The 21073-nt window shown below is 52.1% G+C and overlaps 1 protein-coding gene and 1 long non-coding RNA gene across 2 annotated transcripts in view; one reads left to right on the forward strand and one right to left on the reverse strand.

The window, feature by feature from the left end:
* LOC139054635 (uncharacterized) overlaps nt 1-21073 on the reverse strand; it is an 89610-nt gene that overhangs the window by 30853 nt on the left and 37684 nt on the right. The gene's annotated exons all lie outside the window — the stretch shown is intronic.
* LOC135902436 (cuticle protein 65-like) lies at nt 12592-15013 on the forward strand. The gene is made up of 3 exons (XM_065432496.2): nt 12592-12750; nt 14042-14329; nt 14688-15013. Exons 1-3 carry the CDS (start codon nt 12742-12744, stop codon nt 14889-14891), a joined length of 501 nt encoding a protein of 166 aa, XP_065288568.2. The 5' UTR covers nt 12592-12741; the 3' UTR covers nt 14892-15013.

A 21073-nucleotide genomic window follows, 5' to 3' on the forward strand; every position in this document is an offset into this window, starting at 1 on the left:
CGTCCGTCTGTCTGTCTGTCTCTGTATGTCCGTCCGTCCGTCCGTCCGTCTGTCTGTCTGTCTGTCTGTCTGTCTGTCTGTCTGTCTGTCTGTCTGTCTGTCTGTCTGTCTGTCTGTCTGTCTGTCTGTCTGTCTGTCTGTCTGTCTGTCTATCTATCTATCTATCTATCTATCTATCTATCTATCTATCTATCTATCTATCTATCTATCTATCTATCTACGACTGCCTATCGTACGAAGATAACAAAGCTTGCGCTTCGCATCCCTTTGGCGAAATTAGAAGGTGGGCCTTTCGCACAAGAGAATGTTCTGGGTTTGTAGCCTCATGCGTCGGGGATGCACAAAGCCACGTTTCTTAAGCGTTTCTTAAGCTCAAACCAGCCTACGTGACCGCTTGTGATTAACCTAAGGACAAACGCTTGTGCGGTTGTATGCCATACTGCGAACTTTGCTTGTGTCCTTCCACTCATCTTTTAGTCCCATTTCCCCCAGTGAAGGGTAGCCAAGCGGACTCAGCTTGGTTAACACTCCTGCCTTCTCATTTTTATTTCTTGTAAGCTCTCTCTCTCTCTCTCCGGGTTTACGTAAATTATTATTTCATTTGTTTCCTCGTGGCCTGGTTACCAGGCCACGCGGGAGGACGTGGTACTGCCACGTTGGTCTCTAAAAAGTTCACCTGCCTCGCGCATGACCTCGGCACGTCCGAGGTTGACAACGTCATGACGGAGATTCTCCCAAGCGACGCGTCCCGACAAAGTGTGTACATACTCAACGTGTACAGCAGCCCCAGACAAACGAGTCACCGTTTCCGACGCCTCTTCCAGAGAGCCATACGTCTTGCTGGCTCAAACCCGCTCGTCATTGCTGGCGACTTCAACGCTGCGCATCGCACCTGGGGTTACGTATATGACACCCCCAAGGGCACCGCGCTGTGGCAGCATGCGAACGAGCTCGATCTCACCCTAGTGACAGACAAGGCGTTCCCTACCCGTATCGGCACATCCACGCACAGAGACACCACTCCAGATCTCTGCTTCGTGAAGAACACAGCCGATGCCCGCTGGTCCAATCTTGCGGAGGATCTTGGCAGCGACCATCTCATACTGGCCGTGCACTTACCCAGCATCGTCAGGAAGCCCAAGTCGTACACGTGGGTCGACTGGGACTTCTTTCGCAAGACTCGCGCCTCACGACTCCCTCCAGACACTGCCCCGAACCTCGCGACGTGGACGGCTCAGCTCAAGGCCGACGTCGTTAAGGCCACGAAAACATTTAGCACGAATATGCCAATCGAGCAGATGGACAGCCGCCTCGCCCACTTGCTCGAAGCCAAACAGTCTCTAATGACACGATGGAAGAGCCAGCGTCTCAACCGCAGGCTCCGCAAACGCATTGCACAACTGAACCAGACCATAATGGAACACTGCAGCACCCTATCCAAACAGCAATGGGACGAGGTGTGTAACTCCGTCGACGGACAGGTCCGCAACGGGAAGACGTGGAACCTCCTCAAACACCTGCTCGACGACACCAACACCCGCACAAACCAGCGCCACTCGCTCACCAAAGTCCTTCACCAGGCCAAAGGCACCGCTTCGCCGGATGACATCGTCAAGACGCTTGTGCATAAGTACCTGCCGATACCCAAAGGCCCGCCGACCCTATATCCCGATTACACCGGTACCGACAACAGTCTCCTAGACGCCGATTTTTCCGTCGAAGAGATACGCCGGGCTCTCCATGAACTAAACGGCCGTTCCGCCCCAGGCCCCGATGGCATAACCAACAAGCTCCTGCGGAACTTAGACGACCCCTCGGTCGTGTACCTCACGGACGCCATCAATGACGTGTGGGGGCGGGGCGAGTTACCTGATGCCTGGAAACTAGCCCAGACGATCCTCATTCCGAAACCGGGCAAGGCGCCTGGCGTCGATAACCTTCGCCCCATCTCGCTAACGTCGTGCGTGGGTAAGGTGGCCGAGCATGTCGTACTCAACAGAGTCGGCCGGTATCTCGAAGACCAGGACTGTTACACACACCACATGATCGGCTTCAGACCCGGGCTCTCGACTCAGGATACGATGCTTCTCCTGAAACACCAAATCCTAGACGCCGGGGCTACTTGGGGCACCCGCGCCATACTTGGCCTTGACCTGGAGAAGGCTTTCGATAACATCCAGCACTCGGCAATACTAAAGGCGATCACGGCCTTAGGGCTCGGGCGCCGGTTCTACGAGTTCGTCCGCTCCTTCCTAACCCGTCGCAAGGCCGTGCTCCGTGTCGGAGACCTCACGTCGGAAGAAGTCGAGCTCGGACAGCGTGGCACCCCCCAGGGCTCCGTCCTCTCGCCGACGCTGTTCAACCTGGTGATGATTGGGCTCTCCGAACGCCTGTCGAAGATACAAGGCCTCAACCATACGGTATACGCGGACGACATCACCATTTGGTGCTCCGCGGGGTCGGATGGCTTTATCGAATCCGCTCTGCAGGAGGCAGTCGAAACTGCCGAATCCTACCTCGACCACACGGGCCTCAAGTGCTCCTCCGCCAAATCGGAGTTGTTGTTGTACAGCCCAAAACGACGAGGCAAAAGGCCTAACGGATGGAAACCACCCACCGAGCGCAACATCACTGTCCGCACCAGAGACGGTCGCCCAATCCCCAGGGTTGACTCCATCCGAGTACTGGGAATGATTATCGAGGCAGGCGGATCCAACATCCAAACGGTCCACAAGCTGACGACAAAGACGGAGAACGCAATACGACTTGTACGCAGGGTGGCCAACCGTCACCACGGCCTCAAAGAAGACAATCTGCTGCGTCTCGTACATGCGTTCGTCCTATGTCACTTCACCTACGTCGCAGCAATGCATAAGTGGAAACAATCGGAGCGTGAGAAGCTCAATACACTAATCCGAAAGGTAGTGAAGCGGGCCCTTGGGCTCCCGATCACGACGCCGACGTATCGACTCCTCGAGCTCGGGGTGCACAATACCCTCGAAGAGATCGCTGAGGCTCAGGAGAGAGCGCAGATGATACGACTGACGATGACGAAGACCGGCCGTCACATCTTGCGCGAGCTCGGGTACTTCCCACTGAACACCCAGGATCCACCGGAGCTTACGCCGGTTCCCCGCGAGCTCCGCGACCTGATCACGATCGCGCCCATTCCGCGAAACGTCCATCCGGAACACAATCGAGGCAGGCGCCAAGCCCGGGCCACCGCGTTCCTCAAACGAGTAAACAAGAAAGCGGATGACGTCGCTTTCGTGGACGCCGCCGCCTACCGATGCAACCGAGCCTTCGCCGCGGTAGCGGTCTCGTCTTCGCAACGAACTTTAAACGCCGCCACGGTACGCACACGTGATCCCGAGGTGGCGGAGCAAGTGGCCATAGCCCTGGCAATGCTCGACGATAAGCGAACCACAATATTTAGCGACTCGAGACCAGCCATCAAAGCGTTCGAGAGAGGAGTCGTCTCCGTCAAGGCATTACGCATCCTCCGCGGCGCTGATCCAAGCACCCTCAAACACCACACCGTCATCTGGTTTCCCGCCCACCTGGGTCGGATACCGGGCGCCCCGCCCAACCTCAACGAGACAGCCCACGACGCTGCGCGCGCGCTTACCGACCGCGCCGTCACCCCCGGGCAACTACGTCTCGATGAGTTGGAGGCGAACAGGGATGCCCCAATAACATACAATGAAATAACCAAACACTTTTCCTTGGGACGACGACTCTTTCCGCCCCCGCACCCCAAACTAAACAGGCCGCAGGCGCTAACGCTACGCTTATTACAGACGGATACCTATCCAAACCCGGCCACCTTACACATAATCTACCCGGACGTCTACCCAGACGATGCGTGCCCCTCGTGCGGGGTCACGGCGACACTCGCACACGTGCTCTGGGAGTGTAGAAACGCTCCGCCCGACTCTACCTCCGACAAGTGGGAGAAGACCCTAAGAAGCCCGCTCCTACAAGACCAGCAATGGGCCGTCCAGCAGGCTCGCGCAGCGGCCGCCAGGTATTCCCTGTCGGTCCCTGCGTGGGAGACGCCCACTGCGCGCTGACGTGCGTCCTGCAGGACTTTAATAAAAGTTTTTCCAATCCAATCCAATTTGTTTCCTCGCTGCGTACTGTAGACAAATGGTTCCCTCGAGAGGCGGAATTATAAGAAGGCTCTCGGCCATTTATTCTGCAACGACGCGGTTCGAACTAATCAACACGACACGAACAGTTTCCTTTCCCTTGCAAAGAATAAAAAATAAATTATGGATGACGCTCAAGTAAAAAATAAAAAATAAAAGGAAAGAGTGGGAAAGGGGCGGGAGGAAATCGGGGGCAGGGGGAGGGGGAGGGTTGTAGGAGGTGGCAATGTCAGAAGTAAAGGTTAGACGGTCTGGCCAACGTCGACTTTCGTAACTTCTCCCAATTTCAAAAGGGCAGTCGACTCTCCGAAGGGAAAAGAGGTCGTAAGTTTCGACTCCCGATAAATACAGTGATTATATATATATATATATATATATATATATATATATATATATATATATATATATATATATATATATATATATATATATATATATATATATATATATATAAGCATAACTGCTAACTCCCAACTGCGTGCTCAGTTTGGTCCCGATTACGAAGTCGTAAGGCTGCAGCATAACGACGCCGGAACAGAAGACTAATGCCCGCACGACTTGGGGCTCTTTTATAAAACACTCGAGAATCAATCATTCAACGCTTATCATCTTTCGCGCGCCGTGACAGAACGTGCTCTGCTTCTCTCTAAGTGCGTCGCCTTTTCCGCTCACCCTGTCTCTTCCTTTTTTTTATTCTGTTCTTTTTTTTCATATATTCCTTTGAATTACTTTTGTTTTCGTTTCTGTTTTCGTGTGCTTCCTTTTCTCTCTTCCGTTCACACCGACTTAGCGTTGTTATTGTATCTCTGTCTCTATCTCTTTCTTTCTTTCTTTCTTGTGTAATCTACCTCTTTTCGTCAGACAGCGGACGCCACAGCGCAGAAGAAACGAGCACGGGAATAATATCAACGATACTGCCGCTTAACAGCAAGCCAATCCTTCTAACGCGCAATGCATTTACGTGTCATCACGCAGGAAAGACCTCGGCCAGCGATTCGCGCGGAACTTTTGTGTCATCGGCTTTTACACAGAAGACTGTTTAGAGCGAAGTACGCGGCTTGTACGTTACCGTACGGGTACGAATAATTCGAACGCAGCTACTGTCCACATCTTGCCGCACTAAAACATGTATGCGCTTTTGATATCGGCGGCGACGGACCAATCTCGCTCGCAGCCTTTTTGGGCGCTAAGGAGACGACATGTATCTTTGAGTGGGCATGGGGGAGCTCCGGACGGGCTGGGAGGAAAAAGTAACACGGTAAAAAAGCTGACACGAACGTGCCTCGCTAGAGGGACCCGGTCTGTTAATTTCATTCGGCCCGTCTCTTTGCCGACCTCGCAGATCGGTGTTTATGTAAGTGTATGGCCTCGCTCGGCACCCGACCTCTTCATCGGCATGAATAGCGTGAAAAATGGACGACCGGTGTTTAAGTAAGAATTCGGGTCAAAGCGAAAAAACTAAATGAAGAACTATGGCGAGTTGGGACAACTGCTTCTCAGAAATAACGAAAATTTCGATGGCCGTGTCCTCTTAGCCATCCATTTTGCACCCATACATGTATTCTCTTAAACTCTCGTGCATACTCAATTTTTTTTTTACCTTCCGCCCGTTCACCCTCTACCTTCTTCGAGCAGTCCATCTCGGCAAAGATCTCCTGCGCTGATATTGCGTTTCATTATTTCTATTATTTTATTTTGTTTTCTTGCGCTGCCAATGTCGATAGCCTCAACTTGGGAATGTATAAGGCCATGACTTCACTGAATAAATTCCATTCTAGGATTAACACGTACAGCTCAAGCACGAAGTTCTTGTATCTCTCTCTCTCTCTCTCTCTCTCTCTCTCTCTCTCTCTCTCTCTCTCTCTCTCTCTCTCTCTTTCTTTCTTATTTTTTTTTCTTTTTAATGATTACCTGCAGGGGTCGCTTGCAGAACTGCGCTCCCGTAGATCACTTGCCGGCTGAAAGGTCCCGAATCTGCGCATAAAAGATCTTGCTCGAATGTCAGTCGCCATCTATTTTATTTGTTTAGCTCCTTGTCTTCAATGGCGTGGAGTTTAGATTTATTGTCTTGTTCGCCATAGAATTTGCCACGCATAAAGCTGTAGGAAACACAATCACACAAGGAAGCACAAACACATGCTTAAAGCACGTACTGCGCGAGTCAATCGGTTTTAATGGATGTTTCAGATCCACCGTCAAGGCTCGAGTGGCGCTATGTAACACGCCATCTGCTAGGTTGCGTATACATCTAGATGTACATTCAAGAAAATTGATGGGTGGACAGCCGTCGGCGCAGACAATTTGTGTGCAGTTTCACGCCTCACAAGCCAATGACAATGGTGGCGTCTGTATATGCATATCGAGGGCCACAAGAGTCAATACTGTAGCGGAAGAGGGTTTGCATCGCAAGGAAGTACCCGCTCCACACAGACTCTGAGCCGCCCGTTGCATGTGATAGCACAACAGTTCACCGTGTGAGCAGGAGCGAGTGCCAAAAGGTCGGAATGTCCGAACCACGTTCTGTTTAATGGCGTCAAGACGCGTACAACTCCTGGGAAACGAAACCTAAACTGATTCGTAGAAAGCTATCATAGTAAATCATTTAGAGCTTGCCATTATTTCTTTTCTATGGTTTCGAGAATCAGGACCGTCACTCTTTTCTTTTTTCAGTTTCAGTTTATTATTCTTTGAAAACAATGAATTGGTAAAAAAACAATATACGGATGAGGGTCCCAAAGTCAAAGACTCTAACGGGACCCTCGGTTAATAATAACAAAAATAATAACTTAAGAGGAAACTTTTGCTCGGGACCAACTCTGATTCCGCCTATTCAAATACATGAGTGTCGTAGAAACGCTATTCTGGGATAACCTCTGGGCCGAATTTATTGAATTTTGTTGTATTTGAGTAAGAAAGTTAGGTTCAAACGACTGTTGGAAGCAAAATTTCGATTTAGAGCCTGAATTGTTCTAATGTAAGTTTCAAAAATTGGTAGGTTTGAAAAAAAATAGAAGCACGAAGTATACAAACTCGTAGCTCTGCACCTAGAACAGATATCACAGTTCTGTGAACTACACCCAGTAGAGGATCAAAAGCAGACAAATTTTATATCTCAATTTATATTTCACGTGAGTCTGCTAAATTGTTTACAAGGGTTTCGCAAAAGTTCTAGTCGCAACTCGGTGGTCTTTTTGAAAGCATGTATAATATACCAATTTTGACCGCTTTAAATGTACAATCAGGTGTCATTTACAGAACTCTGATATAATTTTTCATTGCCGAGTTATAGAGCTGTCAACTCCATCGTTTAGTTCTCTGAAAATGTATAATTGTTACCAATCTTTATTTTTAAAAATGCACGACATATAAACCAAAAATTCGCAACCAACACTCACTTGATCTTAACTTTTTCTTTTACATGCAGCGAACCTGATCAAATTTGGTGCATAGGATGCCGAGAAAAACAATTTCTCCTTTTTCACCTATTTAGACAAGAGGCCCAGAGATAAAACTTCCTCTCAAATAAAAAAAGGAAAGGAAAGAAAAGTCCATAACGTCATACCATTGTTCCTTTAATTAGATTCCGTGCTGTTGGTTGTCCTACAGGCGGTCAAGGAAATAGGGTAGCGAAATAAACAAGGGAAGAGACGGAAGTTCAGATAGATCACGTGACCGAGCGTGCATTCGTACAAATGTAATAAAATCATGACAGCCATGTTGCAGGGCTCGTTGCAAACTTTGGAGGACCGCCTTAGAATCGCAAAATACGACTCGCAAGCTAGTTGGCTGCTGATGTATGCTCTGTGAGCCTATAATTCCGGTCCGGCTAAATGACTTGCTTGAAAGCTACATACAACAAGTTGAGTTTCTTTCGAATGCCAGGACCACGAAGATATTACGGAGGCTCGGCACAGGCGCCACAAAGGTCGTGGCGTTACGGGAGTGAAGCCTGATATACTTGAGGCACAATAATTAGCCACAATACCGGCAAGTGCAGCGCGCGGTCGTCGCGCTGACAGAGAATCTCGGTGGTGGCCTTGAACGCGGGACAAGTGCCACATGTGAATTCTATCTGAATTCTGTGCGCTTCGACGGAGGTTCTGCCTGTTGACACCGAATGGTCCAGGGCAATCGTGATTCTTGCGACGGTAGGTCCATATTGAGGAAGGCTGAGAGAAGCACGAAGTGCTAGGGCTTGTGTGATCTGTGTTACGGGGTGATTAGACCTAGATGTGTTCGTCAATACTGGCAGCCTGTAAAGGAGACGCCCCTCCCCTCCCACTCTCTCCTCCCTCCTAAAGAAAGAAAGTGTTCAGTACAACTCTAATATCGAAGTCACTGTCGCAGTTATTTTACGAAAAAAAAGAGAAAGAAAGAGAACCTTACCATCGTGCTGTTGTAAAAGTGCAAATGTGCACATCGTCAAATTTCAGTGATTCCCGCAGCATCGTGGAGCAGTCGGTAACGAAAATGCCGACGAAGCAGCCGCGCTCCGCCTACCAACAAGTCCAGCATCTGCCCGTCTCATTGTCAAGGCCTGATGCACAGCGCCAACATCACCTACTTGCCTTGCATCGCCTACTTGCATCGCCTTCCTGCGAACTGCAAACTTCATCCTTGTTTGTATTGGAACCATGGAATACAACACAATTTGTCACTTACCGTTTATTTTCAGCCTTCGTTGGGTCTGAGACATCAGACTGGTTTATATCGTTGTGAGGCGACTTTACTGTGTAGCTTGCGGGTGAACGTGGCGTCCACAAATGTTCTACACTATCTTCGTGATGGCATGATGGACAGTGCCTCGCGCAGCTTTTGTGGTCGCAACAAGATGGTAGAACGCATCCTCTACAACTTCCCCTTCTTTCGACAAGCAAAGACAGCCTCTGCGTACTAAACTAAGCAAACTGGACGACATAGCGCTCACAACACCTAAAATGGAACCCTGGACTCGACCATCATTTACGCAGAAAGCCAGTAAAGTTCTGCTGCGCTGACAGACAGATAATGGTCATGGTTACGACGACGACGGGACTGGGCGAGATTAGTCTAGTGTTGAGAAACATGACCGCTGCTAAACTCCTTTTTTTTTTTTTCATGTACCACGTATATTGCTGCGAAGGCGTCAACTGGCCCATTGAGCGAAAAAGTCGGCGTCTGTAATCTGTAGCAGCGAAACAACACCTAAAGTCCCAATGGTTGCGACGCCACGTCCCGATGCCCCACCTCGACGCCACGCCTTGACATATTCCCATTAGCTGCGACGCCACAGCACGAGCACGCCTCGACCGAGCAGAGCGGGCGAAAGGCTACATCTGCTGCCGAATTAGTACGCCAGATATGTCACGTGACGGTACGCGTGACGGTAGGCACACGTGATCCCGAGGTGGCGGAGCATGTGGCCATAGCCCTGGCAACGCTCGACGATAAGCAAACGACAATATTCAGCGACTCGAGACCGGCCATCAAAGCGCTCGAGAGAGGAGTCGTCTCCGTCAAGGCGTTACGCATCCTCCGCGGCGCTGATCCAAGCACCCTCAAACACCACACCGTCATCTGGTTTCCCGCCCACCTGGGTCGGATCCCGGGCGCCCCGCCCAACCTCAACGAGACAGCCCACGACGCTGCGCGCGCGCTCACCGACCGCGCCGTCACCCCCGGACAACCACGTCTCGATGAGTTGGAGGCGAACAGGGACGCCCCAGTAACCTACAGTGAAATAACCAAACACATTTACTAGGGACGACGTCTCTTTCCGCCCCCGCACCCCAAACTAAACAGGCCGCAGGCGCTAACGCTACGCTTATTACAGACAGATACCTATTCAAACCCCGCCACCTAACACATCATCTACCCGGACGTCTACCCAGACGATGCGTGCCCCTCGTGCGGGGTCCCGGCGACACTAGCACACGTGCTCTGGGAGTGCAGAAACGCTCCGCCCGACACTACCTCCGACAAGTGGGAGAAGACCATACGAAGCCCGCTCCTACAAGACCAGCAATGGGCCGTCCAGCAGGCTCGCGCAGCGGCCGCCAGATAACTCCCTGTCGGTCCCTGCGTGGGAGACGCCCACTGCGCGCTGACGTGCGCCCTGCAGGACTTTTATTAAAGTTTTTCCAATCCAAATATGTCGCGTGAGGGGAGAAGGTATCGCCGCAACGCCTCGTCATCTTCATTCTCGCTCTCGGAAGCCGACGGACGGTGCCCGAGCCAGCACCGCAGGCTGCTGCTGCTTGCTGGCTTGGGCAGCACGTACCGCTATGAAGTCTGAAGCATATACATCTTCGGCGAAGGCAACTTCGGCAGTAGCGAAACGTGGCCATCCAAGCCAGTGCGCCGTTAACGAAGTAAGGGAGCGGAAGAACGCAGCAAAACGAGCGAAGAGGCATGCAGCGAAATCCACCGTCCTCGTCAACTTCCCCAATACACTGCGTGTGGAACTAACTGCGGCGCAACGCACTAGGAGGCAACACGAAGCCGTTCGAAGGCGTGAGGCGGAAGCGGATCGCCAAGCAAAGCGTCTTAAGCGGCAAGGGGACGAAGCCCCCCTAACACGCGAAGCCGAAGGAAAGCGCCGCGCTAGACAGCACGAAGCATTAATGCTTTCGCATTCGCAACTCATAATAGGTGTTTATGTGCCCTCAGGTTTTCTCACGAATGGGATAGGGATGTGCGCTCACGTAAAATGCGCACCCATTAATGTAACGTCGGGGCATCTCTGCTGACCTGTAGCCGGTGACGATACTAAATAGCTTTCTTTACTTCCTGTCTTTATTCTTTCTTTCTTTCCCTTTTCTGATCTACCTATTCTTCATTTCGTCATGGGATCCATGATTCAGCCTGAACACGTTCGCGGTCGCTCAGTGGATATATGACATTCGCCTGCTCAGCACCAGGTCCCCTGTTTGATACTCAGCCTCGGTGTTCCGATTAGCGTTGGAGGGACGTGCGGTAGCGCCCTTGTGCAAAAATTTCGGTACATGTTAACAACGTCAGTGGCTTAATACTAATCCGCCGCCCTATACAGCTGCGTATCCCATAGTCTAACTGCAATTGTGAGACGTTGTCTGATAGCTCATCAAAAAATATACACTGTCAAGATAAATTTATCATTTAATAGCGTGCCTACGGAAAGAGTGCTCGTGTTCTAGAAGAGGTCGAGGTGTCGCTTGAAAGTTTGAGTGGTGACGGAAGTACAAAGAAGTGCAGTTTACGGAGGCATAGTACTACACGCTTTACAGGGGAAAAATATAAAAAATATTGATGGTTGTCTCTGTTCAAGGCGTGAATGCCTATGCATAACGGCTGGTCGGCGATCAGCTCTTTATGTGAGAAACAACCGACCGTAGGTCCGAACTCTACAGTTGATAGCAAACTGTTATGTTTGCTTTCTGATCTACTCTATTATTCTCGTTTCCACAGACTTGTGTTCCACACTTCTGGGGTAATTTTTTTAAAATTAAATTTACTCTTAACACCGAACGCATTACCTGCTGGTAGAAAGAGATTGCCATGGATAGGAAAGATAAAACAGGAAGGGTCAGGCGTTGTACGGACGCTGTGCCCGAGTTCAGGGGTGTGAGTAGAATGCGCACTGCAATAATTTGGGCACTCCGTACTTTCATCGGCAAGTTTACAGTGCTTCAAGCAGGCCATAGTTTAAAAACAATCGAGTTCCATATAAGCAGTCTCTACTCTATATAAAAGGCGATCTTCTCTTCTAGCTGACGAAAGCTTTGATGAGCCTTGCGTCAACCACCGCTTCATGCTGCGGCCTCCAGTGCACTTGTTCAACCAATCAATCCCAGTGGCTCGTACCCATTTACAAACTCAGCCGAATACATCAAGGTATACGTCGAGCTGGTGCACGTCGCCATCGTCGCCACGAGTTCGCGCATCCAGACGCGTCCTCCACAAGGTCTCGCCAGCGGTAACGCCCGACCACTGCGGAGGTCGTCGTGCTACACTATGCTACTACGCCATCCGTCCAGTCGGACTTGGAAAGAATCCAGCTAGCTTGCACCAGGAAACGAATGCGGAGCTCGAAGGGTGTCGAGTATACTACAGCCGTGATATGCACTGCATTTCGGGCCTGGAAAAAAAAAACAAGTATCGCCGCGGAAGGCACCGCGGCCTTCCCAAGGGCCGCCGCTCGCGCGACGCGCCGGGCAAGCATGTCAAGAACAAGCGTTACCTAATCGGGCAATATATCCGACGCTGGCGGGTAGGCTACAGCCGCCCGGCGCTGCCCGTGCGCACCGTCGCGCCATCGAAAGCGAGCGGCGCCGTCGCACTATCTGATGAACGGGAACCCAACGGGAGCGAGCGGCAAGCACACGCCCAGCTCTCGCACGCATTCCGCGGTCAAGCGGCGAGGGCTTCCGCGCCACTGCGGAGCGTGGACAGCGGCGGGCAGGCCTCCTAGGTCGCAGCGCGGCACGCCGGCCTCTCCACCTGCTGCTGCCGGCCAGCGGGAACTCGCCCTTGCCTTTCTCTCGCCTTCGACGTCATTGTTCGGGCCACTATATAAGCGGCCGGCGGTCACTGGGGAAGTCGCAGTCTTCTGACAATCAGCAGCAGCATCATCATGAACGCCGTAAGTAAAGCCGCGAACGATCGCGCCTCAGCGCACCCGCTCTCTCGAGGGTCTACGCCGTGAAAGCGGGCCGCGCACCCATACTCCATAAGGAGGAACTGTGGGAGCGACGTATCGGCCTGACGGTTTCCTGCCGCGCTCCAGCGTCAAGCCCCCTTGGAGGTTCTATACCGCGCAGTGGACCGTTCGTCTTCCAAGCGGCCGCTGAAGAGCCCCGTAGTTCTTTTGTCTCCGCATATTGCGGACGCGCTTGTTCGTGAAGAACCGCGCTTGAGCACGAATGCAAAGTCGCCTCGAAGGAGTAAAGAACGGTCCTCTCGGAATCGGAAAGCCAGATGAGAGACGGGACATCGAGCCGGCAGGATATGCGCCGCGGGAACGTCATTTGTACGAGGCAAAAAAAAAAGAGCGAAGGCGTTAAGCAGGCGCGCCGCGAAGTGGCCCGTTATTTTTCCCGCGCTCTTTAGTTTTGTTACTTCCTCTCGTTGCGTTGGAAGATCAGCTTTTCCGCATCCCTGCTTCCGCTGTCGTACGCCCTCGATGACGCTAAGTGGCACGCCTGCCGTCACCGTTGTTGTCATATAATTACCGCCTTGCAGCCTTCCCTGTTTGAGAGCACGCCCACGCTTCCGTTTGTGGAGTCGCTTTCGCCTCGTCTCGTTTGCGCTTCTTTCTTCCATTCCGGGCACTCGTTTGCGCTCCGTGTACGCGTTCGTTGTGTGGAGAAACAAGATTAGCCTCGAAATCAGGACGCATCGGTCGTTTTGCGCGGGGCGGGCCGACTGACTCCCGCCGCGGCTCTCGCTTGGCGCCTCCGAGAACGCATTTGTTTCGGTTTAGTTCTTCCTTATTTTTTTTGCGACGTCTACGGTGCAGCCGTTACGCGCAGTGCGACCCCTTTCTTCTGGCACGTGGGGAGAAAGAATGCGCGCCGCAGCAATCGATGACGCGGAACGACGATGACTAGATTCGACAGGAGGTAAATAAATCTGGAAATGTATCCTCGTACGAATAAGCGTACCCAGAACCTAACGTAACAACAGTCCCGCTTCGAAGTGCATGGCCGGCTTTAGGGTACACCACTATCCCAACGTTAAGTATCATTCGCAGCCTCATTTCGCTCTCGCGATATCGTCTGTTTGGCGACTGTGTCAGTCGCGAAACAGACGATATCGAGTTCTTCTTAGAAAGACCCGATAAGTGGCAAAACACCACCTCTCCGGTTCAAACGAGGATCCGTCTTGTGGATGGCGATGAACGAATGATGCAAGGATTCTCTTTTCTCTCGTAGCTCACCGCCGTCCTCGTCCTCGCTGTCGCCTACACCGCCAACGCCGGTGGCTACGGCCTCGGCTATGGTGGCTACGGCCTCGGCTATGGTGGCTACGGCCACGGCGGCTATGGCGGATACGGCCTCGGCTATGGCGGATACGGCTACGGCCACGCCGTCGCCCCTGTGGCTGTTGCCGCTGCTCCCGTCGCTGTCGCTGCCCCCGCTTACGCCAAGGCTGTCGTGCCCGCCCAGGTGACCAGCGCTGTGACCTACAGGAGCGACGTCTACGCCCCACGTCTCGCTAAGGTGAGACTTTCAGACTTAGACCGTCTTGCACACGTCAATAAGAAAAAAGGAAAGACTGAAACAGTTTCTTATAACAACGCTTGTCATTAAAGCGTCCTGCAAATCGCTGAACCTTCCACGCACGGAAAACGTCATGAAACGAGGAGAAAGTTGCTCATATAGCGTTGGGGCAAAAAAGCAATGACAGCTGTCACTCCAAGCAGACGACTTTTGCGTCGTTCTGGAACATACAGTCTGGAGAGCTTAAGCATATATGTCTAATTCGACACGCTGCACCCTTACAGGACTCATGCTTCTCTTGGGAGCTCATTCAACGTGAGCGTACATTTGAAACGTTCTTGTCTACATTGTCTCGCAGGTCGCTGCCGCTGCTCCCGTCGCTGTCGCTGCTCCCGTCGCTGTCGCCGCCCCCGCTGTCGCCGTCGGCTACGGACACGGCTATGGTGGCTACGGAGGCTACGGTGGCTACGGACTCGGTCTTGGCTACGGTTACGGCCACGGCTACGGACTCGGCTACGGACTCGGTCTCGGATATGGCTACGCCGGCAAGCACTACGGTTAAGCGCCCTAGTCCCAATTTTTAGACCTCTTCAACAAGTTCAAGCGCATGACTCTTGGCAACCTGTATTGCCCGCGGGTTCAATAAACATTCGGGCGCATCACCATCACGCCCTTGGGCACAGAGCAATGTGTGCGGTTGTTCTTTCTCGCAGCGATGAACAGTTCCTCCGGAACAGCGGTTAAAAGCTCCAGCATATGACGCCCTGAGGCCACTCAGGACGTCATATCTTGGGGCAGCGTAGAAAATTCAACGCGGACACTGAACAAGAAATCGTACGCTGTGCTGCCTGGGCCAAGTCGACCTAAATCTCAACATAGATCTCTCCTCCATGACGTCCTTGGAAGATATACGACGTTGAAAGCTAATCTATATTCACAAATAATTAGACGGACATTACACATCGAATCCACTTGCAGCGAAGGACGAGTAAAACGAGGCCAGCCAGTGGCCAGCATCGAAGGCCGCATTTCTGGACCACGCCCCATGGCCACTATGCCAGAGGAGAACGTCAGAACGTACATTTCACTGCACCGGCATCAGATCATTTCCGCGCTAAACATTCCCGTAATATATTCACCTGTCAGCGAATGCAGAGAGAGAGAGAGAGAGAGAGACCTTGTTCGCGGATATCGCAAACCCATGGAAGTACGTGGGCTTGGCCTCGGTAACAGTTTGAGGAAAGACCGAGTCGGTATTGTGAACAGAGCGTTTGCACGCTATAAAGAAAAGCATTGGCAAAGGTTTAGCCCAGGATTGCTCCGGCTGGAAACGTTACGCATTACTAAAGCACGGGAAAAAAAATTCATGAGCAGCACGCACATACTGCGTACTCTCTTGTCACTTTTCTTCGCAAGGAACTGCAGTGGGCCACTCTGTTCATAGAAGTTGCACGTGTACACAGCGCTTCAACGTGACCCTGGGGACAGAAGTGGGTGAAACAAAAGCTGAAACGCAGCAGACAAAAGCGCCGTTCTCGTGACTTGCGTCTCACGTACGCGCTCACACGGTCTCTTGACACGGTTCTACACCCAGTGTTGCCTCACATCAGGGCCGTCCCGCCGTGGTGGCGTAGTGGGTTTGGTGTTGCATTGCTAAGTGCGAGGGCGCGGGATCATATCCCGACCGCGGCCGCCACATATTGAGGCAGGTGAAATGCAAACCTACGCACGATAAAACATGGCATGCGATAAAACAGAGTAGACAGCGGAGAATAGACACAAAGCGAAGCTCACAAGACCCTAAAACTGTAGTAGTTCGCATAAGCTGCCGTTTTCGTCCCACTTACCAATCAGCTAAACTATCAATGCATCTGTGAACCGTATAGTTTGCTCTGCGGATGTTGCCCTCACACAGTATTTCTGCAGACAGCATCCGTAGATGCGCCGGTCGAAAATCGATTTCCGCCAGACGTAAACCACGAGCGCAGAGCGCTGCAACTGAACACAGTGCGAATCAATTTAGAGTTATTTCACGCACTGTCTCCTCGCAAGCTGCACTGAAGTGTTCGAGTGTATACATATACTTGCCATGCGTGCTGAATGAGTTACCGTCATTTCCATTGTCTTCTCTTAGTTGCGCGCGATTATTCCAAGTTAACCTGCATGTGCGTGCATCGCCATATGCATCTGTAGACATTGTCAGACAACGTTGGCTGCCTGCATGGTGACTGAGCCTCTGCACTTCACCGCGAGCAGCTGAGAGGTTTCTCCATGGAAGGGCGAACTTTCGTCATCAGGAGGGCTTCTATTGAATACGTTGGCTTCTCTTTCAAACCCAACCGCGGCCTGTCCGCGCGGAACCACTTACACCCGTCTCGGCATGACGCAATGTCGCGGGGACCGCATCCCTAACTGCAGGTTGCGCCACCCTTGATGCATTGCGGTAAACAGACGGCGCGGGAGATCGTCCAGAAGGTTTCCGAAGAGCTCCAGAAGGGAGAGCGGATTTAATTTTCCGCCGTCCTATTAATCTGGCGCGGCGCAACGACGTCCGTGGGAGAAGAGTAATCCCTGAGGTTGACAAAAGGGAGCTATCGTGAGCGCGCATGGCAGGGCGGGCGAGTCAAGCGAGGCGCAACGTGCTTTCGCCATCTTTCTTCCTTCGGTTGCGACCAGGAACAAGTAAGAAGGCCACGGGGACCGAGTCACGAAAGTATACCGCACGCGAAACGTGGCCACCGCACCCGTGGCTTCTTCTTCGCTCAAAGCCACATTCGGGACCAGAAAGAAAGAAACCGAAACAAAGCGCACGCAAAAAAATGTGAACAATGAAGGCCGTTTCCTTTCTCCCGCAGCAGAGTAAGAGAAGCTTATAGATGCTTCGGTCATCAGTTATGGTCATCAATCGTACGCGGGAAAACTGCAGGGCAATAGGGAAACGCTACTGGACAGAAAGGAACAGTGGCTGTGTGTGTGCGCGCGGGTGGAGAGGGAAGTTTGAGAGAAAGAGAGAGAGTCGGGGCTTTATCGTTGCGTGTATAGCGATAACAAATTAAGAGCACTTAAGGAAGATCTACGACGCGCCAGAAAGCAAACAACGCAGAAAGGGCCACGGAGAAGTGCACAGACGAACGTATCGAACGGCCTGAAAGATACTCGCAGAGCAATGACGCACGTCTCCTGTATATTGCAAATAGCAGTGCGCGTTGGACCCCCCCCCCCCCCTTCTCCTCCCCCAGCAGGGGGCGGCCCCGCGGAGAGAACGTTATAGGTCACAAATGTGAGCGCGCAAGCGCACGGGAGAGGCAGGGGCGGTTCCCGGAAGGAACGAGAGTTTGGCTTCGGCAAAAGGCCAGTGCTGGGCCTGCGTGTCTTTACGACGTTTAAAAACAATCACGATCCCTGGCGCGTACGAAACGAGATAACGAGCGCGCTTATTCGATTCGTATGCGGCATGCAGAGGGAATGGGGACCGCTATATTGCAGCCGATTACACGTAGCGACTACAGTCATAAACGGGTGCGTATAATCGATTCGCTGACTCAGAAGACTCTTCACACATCCCGCCTCTTGCGCGTATATATACGCGCGCAGGCGTTGCGCGCAGATTATTTGCGCAGCTATCAAGCGACTGGCGCTGTCAGATGAGCCATTATAAAACTACGGCGAAATCCGGATGTATATACAACGAGTGGAAAAAAACAACGAAAGCTATAATTGAGATGGCGAAATTAAATGAAAACGGGTAACTGAAGCGCTTGGATACATTAAGTTAGAAGGCAATTGAAGAAAAGAAGAAAAACTGGTAATTTGATAAATACATCAATAGAAGCTTCGATGCTTTCAATCGAAAATGATATAGACAGTGTCGCTGCAGCACTCTATAAGAAAACACAAAGTAATTCCACAATAGAACGATTCCATACTAATAATAATCACCTTATTTCAACATCCGAAGTGTGCGGATATTGTTATTCCTATTGCTATTCTTTTCAGCGCGTCTTCAGATGTCTCCGCGGCGTTTCGCCCTACGTTATCACCGGAGATCCGTCGGTCGTGAACGATGGATGATAAGAAAGGGAATAAAGTCGAGCAAACGCAATGCTTACAACAGCTACCCTCTACGTCACTTCGACCTCAGGAAAGCTTTTGACTATGTTAAACACGGTGCTATGCTGCAAGAGCTCGAAGCTACTGGCTGCGGAACCAAGCTTTATAACTATATCAGGGACTTCTTACGGAGTCGCACGTACACGCTACCAGTAGGCGACATCACCTCACAACAGTATCGCCATCCGCAGAGAGGTATCCTGCAGGGTTCCGTGATCTCGCCCACACTCTTTAATCTGGCCATATGCGTAGTCCATAGAGCGCTACGAGACATTCCCGACATCAAATATGCTATCTACGCAGATGATATCACCATCTGGATCAACACGGGTTCGCCAGGGCATATCCAAGAAACTCTCCAAGTGGCTATGAACAGGGTGCATGAGGCTGCTCAAACTATTGGCCTTAGATGTGCGCCGGAAAAATCTGTGTTGCCACTGATCCATCACAAAAGATGGAGACCGCCCACGATACAAATTGTAAACGAAGGCGTGCCAATTTCCCAACCAAAATGTATTAACATACTCGGTCTCCATATCCAGAAAGATGGAGGTCCCGCTGCAACGATGCAGCACCTCCTCAGGCAAGGAGAACAGGTGCTGCACATGATGCGTAAGGTCTCCAAGCGAGCCAATGGAGTGAAGGAGGCCGATATGCTTCAACTAAGAAACTCAGTAATCATGTCGCGCCTGCGCTATCACCTTTCATATACCAGTCTCCGTCAGCAAGATATTGCTACGGCACAATATGTGCGATCACGAAAGGCCAGCAGTGTGAAGACGACGACGACGGTTAGAAGCTTGCGCGGGCTGTCGCCTCTTGGCCAAGCGCAGCGTATTTTCCTTGTAAATATATTTGTACATAGCTTTTCGTCTGCGTCTTCCTACGTAACATATCTGGTGGAGGTGGACGTTCCCTGTACCTCGTCACGGAGCTTCGCAGTGGACGGTACGTCGAGCCTTCCTTCATGGCTCCCGGTGACGACAACCCGACTCCGCCGGCTCCGACACCTGCTGCCACTTCGCCGACCTACATCACTCTCCCCGCTCCCCGTGATCCTGGCGTATTCTCGGGCCACGATGGGGAAGACGTCGATGACTGGATCAGCCTGTATGAACACGTCAGCCGCAATAACCGGTGGGACCCTACTATTATGCTCGCCAACGTAGTCTTTTACCTCGGTGGCACACCTCGAGTTTGGTATCGTACGCACGAAGATGAGCTCACCAGTTGGGATTCCCTTGAGACACAGCTTCGAGACTTGTTCGGCAACCCCTACGGTCAACAACTTGCCGCGCAGAAGGCGCTTTCCGGCCGTGTGCAGACGTCCACAGAGCCCTATGTCACGTACATTCAGGACGTCTTGGCTCTGTGCCGCAAAGTTGACACCCACATGACTGAGTCAGACAAGGTTTCCCACATCCTCAAAGGCATTGCCGATGACGCCTTCAACTTGCTCGTTTGCAACAACGTAGCCACGGTGGATGCTGTTATAAAGGAGTGCCGCCGCCTGGAACTCGCCAAAAGCCGACGTATTGACCCGAAGTTTGCCCGTCTGCCCAACACCCCAGCGACATCTTCCTGTGCCGACGCTCCTCGTCCCAACAACACTGCCGATGTTACCAGGATCGTCCGGCGTGAGATCGAGGCCGCCTATCCGGCTGCCTTCGACTCCAGTCCCACCAACACTTCTTCAGTCATGGTCTCACTGATCCAGGCAGTTGTCCGCCAGGAGTTTGAAAACATGGGTCTTCACACCATCTGCTCGGCCCATCGCCCTGATACCCGCCCGGCTTCTTCGATTTCGCCCCGTCCCGCATCTTCTTACCCACCACGTTTCCGCAACCCATCTGAATGGCGCACTGCTGACGACAAGCCTATTTGTTTCCACTGCCATCGAATCGGGCACATTTCTCGGTACTGTCGTAGTCGCTGGAGTTCCCCGATCCGGTCTACTTATACTGCCTACTCTCGCCCCTCAGGTGGCCCTTCTCGTCCCTCTGCCGCACGCTCCGATAATGCCGCCACTGATTCTCCTGCAACGAACCGCCCCTATTCTCGTTCGCCTTCGCCCCAACGACGACAATCTCGCTCTCCCCAGCCCCGTCGCTCCTACTCGCCGACTCCCTTCGGACGCCGCTCCCAGCCGGAAAACTAGACGATGCAGCGCCTCGAGGTGACGCTGCATTGCTCCCTACGCCGCCAAATCCTCTACTGACTTTGCCCACTCATCTGAACCTTCTTGACGTGCAAGTCGACGGTGTTTCTGTGTCTGCTCTCATAGACACTGGAGCGCATTTGTCCGTAATGAGCGCTGACCTTCGTAACCGGCTCAAGAAAATTATCACGCCCGCCACGACGCCTGTTGTCCGTGTCGCCGATGGCGGATCAGCCCCCGTAATTGGTATGTGTACCGCCCGCGTCTCCTTCGCCGATCGCTCAACAATCGTGCTATTCACAGTCATCGCCCACTGTCCCCACGACATCATCCTCGGCTTAGACTTCCTCTCCGCACATTCTGCTCTCATCGACTGTTCCGCCAGTACTCTCCGCCTTGACCTGCCTGTTCTGGATCCTGCTGAACCCCACCCCAGTCGCCTAAGTTCCGCCGACTTCGTTCGCTTGCCACCTTCG

The sequence above is a fragment of the Dermacentor albipictus genome, chromosome 1 (assembly GCF_038994185.2).
Source record: "Dermacentor albipictus isolate Rhodes 1998 colony chromosome 1, USDA_Dalb.pri_finalv2, whole genome shotgun sequence".
Classification (NCBI taxonomy): Eukaryota; Metazoa; Arthropoda; class Arachnida; order Ixodida; family Ixodidae; genus Dermacentor; species Dermacentor albipictus.